The following is an 11,081-nucleotide window of genomic DNA, read 5'->3' on the forward strand; positions in this document are numbered from 1 at the left end:
TGAAACCATAGGATACTAAATTGATACACTTTAAACCATAGGATATTAAAATAACAAACTACGAAACTACGGGGTGGTATNCAAAAAAAAAAAAACTGTGAAAATGGTGCAAGCAAAAATTATTCCTCCACTTTTGGACCAACAGAAAATGGGCCGACCAATGTGGGCTTGAGATTGGTCTGGGCCCATCACAAGCCGTAGATTTTAATTTTTATCTTTTAATTATTTATTCTTTAATTTATTTTAAAATTTTTTGGGTAAACTTTAAATACCACATGTGGTTTCGCATTTTCTCACTTTAGTATCATGTAGTTTAAAATATATTAAGTTAGTGTTCCATGCCTGTGGTTTTATTTTTATCTTTTCATCAATTTTTGTATTAATATTTCGTTAAATTATATACAAAAAAAACTTCAAATATCCTACCTAGGTTTATCAAATATTACTTTAGTATCCTTTAGTTTTGACTTTATTACTGATTTAACGAAAAAATAATAATAAAATTGATAATAAAAAGATTAAAAAAAAAAAAACTATAGGGTACTAGATAAACTTTAAATCACAAAGTACTAAAGTGAGAAGTTATAAACCCACAGGGGTGGTCTTGGAAGTTTTNGGTTTAGTTAAAAGGGGAGAGGAGTCGGCCTGCGCCTGGAGAAGTCGGCGACGATGTCCGCGACGATGTCCGCATCGGAGCGTGGGAAGTCTGGATCCGGCGCCGACTCCTCCGCCCTGGCGGAGTCGCTGGAGGATCTCTTCGCCTCCATCTCCGCCATGGTCAAGGGCGAGCTCCAGGTTCTCTCTTTTTTTTTATTAATTTTTTTTTTTATTTTAGGAATGGATGATTATTTGCTGTTGTTGATTATGAATATCAAAAATAAAAAAAAATTATTTTCTGTGAGTTTTAAGTTTTCGAAGATAAACGGTTATTTCACATGATATCAGTGCAGAGCAGAAGGTCGGTCAGACCTGAGTTTAAATCCCGTCGGACTCCTACTTTCAGTAATTTCCTCTCGTTTAATTTAAATCCACGTCCTGAGCAGAGCCCAAATGTAGTGAAAGGAAGTGTTGAATATATAGATACAAAATATAAGTATAAAATGCCGTTCTGTGGCAGCTTAAGCTTTTCGGAGATAAACGGTTGTTCCACACGGTGTCTAAACAAGCCGTTCCGAGTGTTAAAAAGCCCCATCGGGGCCTCAGTATCGTTAATTTCCTCCCATTTAATTCAAATTCATATATTAGACTTATCAAAAAGTCTAGAGCTCTGACGTGACTGGTAGTGTTGAATTTAAAATATAATAACACCGTTCTCTGACTGCTTAAGTTTCTGTAGATCAACGGTTGTTTCATCTGGTACCAGAGTAGGATGTCAGGACCATGCGGAGTTCAAACCCCACCATGCTCCTACTGTGATTAATTTTTTCCCATTTAATTCGAGTTCACGTCTTAGACCTATTAAAAACTCTTGAATCCAAACGTGAGGGGGAGGGTTGACTATAAAAAATAAAAATGTCGTTATCTAGCAGCTTAAGTTTTTGTAGATAAATGATTGTCTTATATGATATCAGGGCCGGAGGTCAGGACCCTCGTGAATTCAAATCCCACTAGGCTCCTATTTTGATTAATTTTCTCTCATTTAATTCGAGTTCACTTCTTAATACGATCAAAAAGTCTGGAGTCCAAAACTGAGAGGCAGTGTTGAATATAAAATATAGAAATGCCGTTCTCTGGCAGCTTCATATTATGTCACTGGCAAAAAATTTTAAAAAGAGGCACTAATGTTAGGTATTATTCTAGGCAAGAGATGGGTTTCTGAAGTGACACCTTGATCTGAATTTCGATGTGGTGTGTGATGATAGAAAGAGAAAAGGCATCAGAATGATGCAGGAATGACGCGATTGAGGACACAGTTTGAAAAGGCGCCACGCCTCAAGCGCATGTTTTGGCCACTGTTTGAGATGCTAAATAGGCGCGTCTAGTTGAGTTGCAGATTCTGAGTTTCAAAAGAGGATTTCAATTGTTTATGTCAACAGGTTTAGAAACCTTAGATGCGAGCGTAGATTGCTTTATATATGTAGGTATGATGTGAGTTTCGGGTATTTTGTAATTCTTGGTTGATGTACCAACTTGCAGTGCTGGACTGACTGGTTTTCTGTGACAAACAGTTTTAAAAATATGTTATATTTCTTCGTCTTACTTTTAATTTGTTTACAGCGGTTATATATGTCATTTAGTTAGTAAGTGTATATATATATATTAAACGACAATTTGTGTCAGTGCACGTGCGTGCTTCATCGTCCTCAAGCATATGCCTTGCACCTTGAGTCTAGGTTAGAGGGCTCTCGTACCTCTAGCGCCTTTCTCCTTTTAAATTATTAACAACGAAGTTATTTTAGGAGAAATGTTTGCGTCTGGGACTTTTATTGTGATCGCAATGTCTTTAATTACATTAGCCAATGTTGGGTATTATCTTGTGAAAATTTAAAACTAAACAATTAGTTTTGATATTTTAATCCATGGAATGTTTCATTCATGTTTATCTCTCACTTTTCATCCTTCATTGTCACGGAATTATAATAAAAAGTCTTTCGATTGAGACTTCATACTTTTACCTCCTTTCTCTCTCTGTTATGGTGTTTAACATGCATTTTATTAAGCTACTTTTCTAAGACATACTTAAAATCTAAAAATTTACTCTACTGTCTGTAGAAATACTGAAAACTTTTAAGGTAAAAATGTATAGAACTTAACGTGAGCTACTGTCGACCATTTTGATTTGGCTAATCCAATCTTTCAAAATTTTGATTTTGCTATCCAACTTTTCAATTTGTTTGATTTGAGCCAGTCAACGACACTTTGACTTCAAAATTTGAAGGTGTCGTTTATCCTTACAAGTTTAATTAGTATATTTCATGCAATTTTCGCAACTAAATTTTGAAGTCAAAATGCCATCGACTGACTCTAATCAAATGAATTGAAAGACTGGGTAGCCAAATCAAAACGGTCCATAGTTCATATCAATTTTGTATGTTTTTACCGACTTTTAATTTCGCTTATTTGCAGCGCTCCTCTGTTTGTGACACATAATTAAGTTTCTTCTTCTTTGCACTTAGAGAAAACCACAGCGCAGTTTTCTAGGTTGACTAAGGTGTCTCTTGTGTTCTCATTCAGCTTATGAAATTACAGTAAGGTAAGGAATAGAAATAGCCGAAGGATAGTTGGTTGATGAGGACTCGTATTATTATTTGTTTTTGCTATTAAAACTTAGTAGTACTTCTTATACAGTATTGATCGGTCAAGAATGTATGCTGTTTGAGCATGCAATGATGGCTCTTCTTGTTAGACTGTTATTTGTTAGATCAATCTTTTCAGTGAAATGTGAATCTTTGAAGCCTTTACTAGGGTTTAACCCACTTAGCAGCTTCTTAGCAGTTGATAGATCATAAATACTTAAACTGATGTTAGATTGATATGAAGTTGGTCTGTCGAGACTCCAGATTCAAGCTGCAGGCATCTTTTCAGGGGATCTAATGTACAACCACTGGGGTTTCGGGGCAGATTTTAGTAGATGAGTTCCGTCAGGTGCAGAGAGGCAGTAGGTGGAGAGGTTGGTAATATTTGTTCAGGGTTTTGAGACCAGAGAGGTGGTGTAAGGTTGGTCACGATGACGAGCAATTTACTCTCACGCTAGGTTACTGTTGCACGCGCCATGGATAGAGACTCTCAAACCATGTACAATTCTTATATTCTAAGTTCTAACTGTGTCGTGGTCGGTTCTATATGTTGTACTTATTTAGGGTTTCAGATGATTGATTTGGGCCTACCGACTAGCACTTGGGCTTTTGGAAGTTAAAAGAGCTAAAAATATAGTAAACTGAAATCAGCTAATAACATACAAAACAACACCTTCGGATGTCGTTCTTGCACAAAATAATAAGGTTTCATTCAAAGAATAAGCGAGATCGACGCCTTTTGCTAAATAAGCAGAACTGCGAGTGTTAAATGAAATTCTAATCATTTTTTATGATTCTAGTTGAAAAAATGATTCTAAATTCAAAAGAATAGAAGCATAAACTGTTTATTGTAGTCCAGCATATATAATAATTAAGGGGCTTTTGCTTATTTACCCCTGACGACTATTCAAAATTTCCAAATTTGCCCTAAAATTACCAAAATACCCTTCTAAACCCCAAATCCTATTTGAGTAAACCCTAGTGTTTGGGGATATTTGAAGGGATTTTTGGAAATCAATGGGGGCATTTTGGTTAATCAGAGATATATTAGATATTTTTGAAGTTTTGACTGGTATATTAGATATTATCTAATAATTGTTTTAATTAATTAAACTTAGGCTAAATTGCACTTTTTGTCCTCAAGCTATCAGGCATGCTATACTTTGATCCTCAAATTTTAATTTGTTGTAATTGTTGATTCAAACTTTTTGAATTGTTGCAATAAAGCCCCACAATCTGATTTAGTTGACTAAATATTGATGTGTCGCTAATATGAAAGTAATATAGCAGTGTTGTGATTGATAGTGCGAGAATGATTAAGATGTAAAATTACTTCCACATGAGTGACATATCAATATTTAATCAATTAAATTGTGTTATGGATTTGATTACAACAACTAACAAAATTCAAGCCAGAAATTGAAACAAATTAAAGTTTGAGGACCAAAGTGTCACGCGCCTCATAGCTTGAGGGCCAAAAGAGTAATTTAGCATAATTAAATTAACGTTTCATATTCAGCATCACATTATCTTTGAAAATCTAATCATCAATCAATCTCTTCTCATGCATTTATCTCATGTACATTACATGGTATGTTAAGTACATTCGAAATTCCGTCTTGCTGCGTCTTTTTACGGCCGTCGTCTTCACCGTGCTCGAATCCACCCTACTCGTTACAACGTAAATGAAATTTTTTCTATTTCAGGGAACAAATAACCAACTTTTGCTGCTGGAGAAGATGAACCAGAGAGTAGGAGAAGAGTACAACGCCTTCGGAGATGTCGCATCCGGGCTAAGAGTCTTTGTCGAACAACTCGGCGAGAAGAGCCGTGGCTTCGACGAGTTCGTGCAGCGAATCGACCGTATAGACCAGCAAGTCACCGAGTTCGAAGCTGTTGTCTCGATGCTCGATAAATACGTCTCCTTACTAGAAAATAAAGTACAATCCGCGTATCATCATAATACACCGCCTTAGTATTTCTGTTGGGTTAAATTTTACGGTCTTCTTGGAGATATGATCCGATCGATGATTTTGCTCGATATTTCCTTGTTCTTTTTCTTTGTCATGGAGATCAGAATCATTTGATTTGGGTGGGTGTAGAAATTGTTGTGTATGTTGAGTGAGTGGTTAGGTAAAAAAGCACTTTTGTGCAGGTTGTGTAATAACTGCAGTTAGAAAGAGAGAGCTCTTCTGTTATTGACAATCTCTTCATTTTTCTACCAGAGAGTTAAGTAGTACGGTTACTATATTTGATAAAGATATATAATAAACAATTAAAATATACTAATGCAAAAAAAAAAAAAAAAAAAATTATGCCATCGTATGTCGAGACACATTTTTATGATCGGCGCTGCACGGAATGCACCGTGCCGTACCACACCAGCAAGTTTGCAACGTGATTGCAATGTGACATCATGTCATCAGCACTATGAAATCGACGGCAGGCAGAATTTGACACCACAAATGGCGAAAAGGTAACTGACAGAAGAAACCAGCAAGACCTTTCTTTGATCTTAAGATTCCAAGAAAAGCTCCACTCAGAATATAAATCATCCTCAACCACTGACTAGGAAAAATAAGCAGCACCATAGAAGAAGAACAATTATTTAGGTTTAACACACTGGAACAAAAGCCAGAGATACTTACTATAATGCCATAAAAATACCAAATATACACTGCATTTTATCTGCTTTATTCGGATAATTATGTCCCTATTAAGGAAAACATAAAAACGTAGCAATCAGAGAGGCAGGCTCCCACACTACGCACCTCGACCTTGTAAACTACCATTTCACTTGCACTTAAACACAATATCCACAGTAGCGGCAAGCTCTTTCGACGCATTCTCATGCTGTTATTGCTAAGGCCCTTTCGCTGCGCATTACAACTTTACTAGGAGGCAACACAAACAACAAACTGCAACACACCAACACACTCACAAAGCATACACACAACGGGCGGTTACTAATCCTTCTTCCTCTAATTTCCTAACTCTTCAAAACTTGCAAGAAGTGCCCAGCCTCTGCTTCTGCCACTGGCCGGCAGCCCCGCACCTGCGGTCGCGGAGCGCACGTTGCAGCAGATCGTGGAACTTCTCGAGGAAGGCCAGCCACTCCTCGTCACCCATGTCGACCAGCTTCACAAAGCTCGTGCTCCCCGGAAGCTGCCCGTTTGCGCTGCTGCTGCTGTTCCCGCCGCCAGCCGGATCGCTGCCGTGATTGTTAATTTTCCCAGTAGCATTATGCCCTTTTGGTGCTAGGGTTTTGTTGCGTGGATTCTTCTCGGTGAGGCTAACACCCTTTAACGAAACCGAGAGTTTCGAAGGAGTAGGAAGCCGCTCATGAACAGCAGAGAAGCTAGTAACCTCTTCCATGTCTAAGTTATTCTCATCATCTTCCTCTTCCTCCTCGATGCTCTCCTCCAGTTTAGATAGAGGGTTTCTAAAGCTCAACCCCTTGCTTCCAAAATTGAACAATCTTGGCGATCTGTAACTGTCGACTTCCTCACCAAAGTCAATGTGAAACTGGAACTCATTATCCTCTGTTTCTAGTTTCGGCGAAAATTCTTCTCTTTCTGCTATTATCCTCCTAGCCTCCATGCAAACTACCTCGAGCTCACTCGGCTCTTCATCAAACCCCTTAAACTCTCTGCTCATCATTTCGCCTATCTCTGCCAAGCAGAGGCCAAAAGCCGCCGCTTCCTTGAGGAAGATTGTGCACAGGACCAGAACCTTAAGGCAGGCTTCACGAATCATCGGCAATTCCCTTCTAAGCATTTCACAATCACTGGTAGGGTCGAGCCTGTCAATGTAGTCGAGCTCATCATCGGAAAAGGGGATCGACGACTGTGGCCAGTGGATCCACTCAAAGTACGGATCCTCCAAGCTCTCAGGGAGGCAGAGGCCGTGATCGATAGGGATCAGTTCTGTCTGGCCCCCGAATCTGCCAGCCGCACCATCAAATTTCCTAACTAGGAGATTTCCAGCATGTCTATCCGTATTGAAGATTCTGACATCAAGTATGCCGATCCTATGGACAGCGGCGACAGGGAAGCTTGATGTGCCATGATCACTAGCGTCAAAATCATGAGGTATAAACTGCTGGAAAGAAGCAATCTTGCTGGTCACCTCGTGTTTCCTGTCGCAGCCCCTGGGGTTATTACTATTTACACCATCATTCACATGGAATACCGAGTGGGTAATCTTGACCAGGGCCGTGGGAGGGACGTTAGCAAAGTGATCGTAGTCCAGCAGGTATGCAGCTACCTCTCTGAAGCCAGTCTCGCCGACGCGCACGGACCTTTTCAGACCCGGCTGTCCCAGGGCTTTCCCAACAAAGCCTTTCGGATTGTTCGGTGCGAATGGCTCTTCATCAGTTGGCTTCACGATGGCAACATTGTCGCCTTTACTGTTTCTAAAGTAGTATGCTCCCCCAAGTCCGCTATGAACAGGTATCGGCTCCACCCCACCTTTGATAGCCTTCACGACATCCTTGACAAGCTGCTCTAACCGAGCACATCGGCTAGAACAGCCCAGTATCTCAACAATACCGCTCTGATCCTTTTGCTCGGAATCCCTCGGACGAAAGCATGGAGTGGAGGTGCTCCTATGCATCGAGTTCCTCGTGAGAAGCAATGGGGCGTGACCCCTGATAATACTCAAATCATTCTTCAGCACGAGATCACCAAACACGAGGGAGCTCTCATCTGTAGGAACATTCAGGGCTAACTGAAGTCTCCTCTTGACCGTATGGGCGTTGTCCCCGCGGTCCAATTCCATGTCCAGGACACAGCCTGTCTCGGTCTGTACAAACACCCGTCTCCGACCCACCGGCTTCCCCTCACCTTTCTTGGTGCCGCCATTGAGCTCGCCGCCAGGGTTAGGGTTTCGGTTAAGGACTGCCACCGCCATCTGCGTCTTAACAGGGCTGTCCAAGTTTGGCGACATGGAACGAGGAGACCCGTCGGGCGAGGCTGTCGAGAGCGGGGACAGCCACCGGATGGAGAGCCTTCCGCCTCTTCTTAATGCGGGCGCCAAACACGGAGTCTGACGCGGTTAAGGAGAGCGGAAGGCGGTACCCACTAACAATCATGAATCAGGGGTAGCAACAGTCACACGCCTCACACCACCGGGAGAAAAAGGGGCAACTGACTGGAGCGGAGGCGAAGATCACAACTCCTCTCAAGCCATCTAGTCAGTGTGCCGACGAAACCATCGTAACCAGAAACCTACAAGGAAAAAAAGAAACAGTGAGTTCAAGATCTCGCATTTCCTTCACCAAGATTTAAGATCCGCAGTGCGAAAAAAGAAACTTTGCACAGGAAACATCTTATGAACTACCGTAAATCTAGATTGTTTAGCATTTCATTAATCAAAATCAATGGTATGGACATAGGGTGGGTGGTCTAGGCTCAACACAGCAACACCCATGATGGTTTTTTACTATTAAGCTTTACAGAAACAAAACCACAAAGTAAGTAACTGAAGATATAACAAAAGAACTAAGAGGAAAGAGAAAACTAGGGTTTTGGAACCCTAAACACTAAACTAGGGTTTTGGAACCAATTTACTACATGTAAGGGCATAATAAATAAGGCCAAAAGAAGTGAGAAACTTAAAAACCCATAAGAGTTTCAAAATATTTAATTTCAACTTGAAAAAAGGCAACTTTTTAATGCATCAAAAAGCTTCGATTCGATGAATCGAGAAAATTAGTGGTTCAGTTCTCAAATCTTAAAAGAAATTTACGTATAGATTATTACAACCCCACACTGAAACTCTACTAGGAATAAATAACTAAATAAATAAACAAAAAGGGGGGAAAATATAGGGGGAAAAAATAACCACAAATTCATGTAAACAACAAGTTATCATGGAACAATCAACTAAATAACGAAACTATCCACTCGTAAAGTAATAGATCTAATTCCTATATATACATATATGCACAAAATTTCCTCCAAAATGGCTAATTGATCCAAAAAAATTTATAAAAATAGGATTAATGATTTGAAAAATCGGAAGCTACCTAAATAATATAACATCAAAACGTGATACGCACAGTTAATTTCTTTAAAAAAAAAAGAATCTTTTTGATAATAATTGTAAACATTAAAATAAGAGTAAAAAGGGGGAAAGTTATAAGAGGAAAGATTCCCACTTCTACGTGAAAACAATTAAATCATTACAGAAAATTTAAACGGAATAAATATACTCCTACCGACCAAAAAATAGATCAAATTTCATACTATTTCGGGTAAAAACCCCAACTAGATAACTCCAATTCGACTCAAACCACTAAACTTCACCAAAATTTCCAACAAAATCCACATATGAGCTGAATCAAAACACGACCAAATCCACAAATCCGAACAAAACCGACACCAAATCCACAAAACCCTAAAATCCACAGTTGCATAGAACCAAGAAAAGCAAACCAAACCCGCGAATCTCTACACGGTCGAGAATCCAAACTCACCGGGGAGCCGAGTTCCGGCGGGAGACAGCGCCGGGACCGACCGGGAGACCCACGGCCGTCCGATCCGCCGCCGCGACGGGAATGGACGGCCGGGATCCGATCAGGGGACAGCCGATCCGACGGCGGAGAGATCGCCGGAGCGGCGGCGGCGGCGACGAGATCCAAACCCCACCACCCCCACCACCACCACCACCACCAAAACCCTAATCTCTCTCTCTCTCTCTCTCTCTCTCTCTAACCCGCTCGTAGTATCGGGAGAAGAGGGGGTGGGGTTAAAACACTAACCATGGTTAGATCACGAAAAGGCTCAGCGTGCGTATCCCCAGAATAATTAATTATGCGGACAACACGATCCGCCGTTCATTTTCCGCATCAGCAGCGTTTGAACGGGTGGGATTAAACTCACCGCGGGAGGGTTTTATGCGGTTGTGGGGTTACATGGGATTCGATTAGTTTCCGGGTCAGCTCGCGTGGAAGGGTCTAGAAGAAGCTTCTCGGCCGTCGGATGGGCGGGTCGGATGATCAGAGCCGTTGGATTTGTAGGGTGACGTGGAAGAGCGCGATTGGATAAGATGGGGGGCGGCCATTGGGCGTTCGTTCCTCTCAAAAAAAAAATTTATTTTCACAAATAGCAATACTAATTTTATAATTATAATTTTGTTCCTATTTTCGCCGTACATGCGACACATTAGCACCACGCGAGTAGAGATAGTGGATGTAGAATAAGTTGAACACAGTGAATAATTTATCGTATTTAGTGTATATTATATTACTTGCGCGTGGGGTCAATGTATTCACTGAACACGATGAATGGATTATCGTTTTCAACTTATTCCACATCCTACATTCCTGCTCGTATGGCGCTGACGTAACGCCTGCGTGGCACAGATAGGGCAAAAATTATAATTATAAAATTAGTGAGGCAATTTGTGAAAAAAAAACTTTTTTGAGAGGGTGAAATGCAAAAAACGCCCAATACTTATATATATATATATATATATATATATATACAAAAAACGCCCAATACTTATATANATATACATACATATATACATATATATATATATATATATATACATATATATATTTCTCTCCTTTTTAGGCCGGCTAAAATACAGAAAAATTCTATAAAAATATTTTTGGAAGATTATGATTTTAATGAAGAGAATGAAATAAGCAAACTATTCTCATTTGTTCTAGAAGAAAAATAAATTAATATATTTTTATCGGGCTTTTTTTGCAAATAGCCCCCTAACAATTTTTTATTTTTTAAATTAGTCATGTCAAAAATTTATTTACAAAAATGGCCTTGATCCTGCCACGCAAGCGCCACGTCATGGCCACGCGGGCGGAGCTGGGGCCAGGTG

General features: G+C 40.1%; 2 protein-coding genes across 2 annotated transcripts; one reads left to right on the top strand and one right to left on the bottom strand.

The window, feature by feature from the left end:
- Nucleotides 623–5,475, top strand: LOC109720274 (biogenesis of lysosome-related organelles complex 1 subunit 2). The gene is made up of 2 exons (XM_020247265.1): nucleotides 623–795; nucleotides 4,943–5,475. The coding sequence occupies exons 1-2, from the start codon at nucleotides 670–672 to the stop codon at nucleotides 5,210–5,212; spliced, it is 396 nt and encodes a 131-aa protein (XP_020102854.1). The 5' UTR covers nucleotides 623–669; the 3' UTR covers nucleotides 5,213–5,475.
- Nucleotides 5,806–9,920, bottom strand: LOC109720273 (phosphatidylinositol 4-kinase gamma 5-like). Its single transcript, XM_020247264.1, has 2 exons — nucleotides 9,715–9,920; nucleotides 5,806–8,464 (listed from the first exon to the last, which is right to left on the bottom strand). Exon 2 carries the CDS (start codon nucleotides 8,181–8,183, stop codon nucleotides 6,234–6,236), a length of 1,950 nt encoding a protein of 649 aa, XP_020102853.1. The 5' UTR covers nucleotides 8,184–8,464; nucleotides 9,715–9,920; the 3' UTR covers nucleotides 5,806–6,233.

Source organism: Ananas comosus, linkage group 14 (assembly GCF_001540865.1).
Source record: "Ananas comosus cultivar F153 linkage group 14, ASM154086v1, whole genome shotgun sequence".
NCBI lineage: Eukaryota > Viridiplantae > Streptophyta > Magnoliopsida > Poales > Bromeliaceae > Ananas > Ananas comosus.

Bases quoted from the DNA above. Each gene is read 5' to 3' on its own strand.
- LOC109720274 (XM_020247265.1), top strand. From the start codon at position 670: ATGTCCGCGACGATGTCCGCATCGGAGCGTGGGAAGTCTGGATCCGGC. The intron at 796-4,942 runs GTTCTCTCTTTT...TTTCTATTTCAG, and splicing joins TGGTCAAGGGCGAGCTCCAG to GGAACAAATAACCAACTTTT.
- LOC109720273 (XM_020247264.1), bottom strand. From the start codon at position 8,183: ATGTCGCCAAACTTGGACAGCCCTGTTAAGACGCAGATGGCGGTGGCA.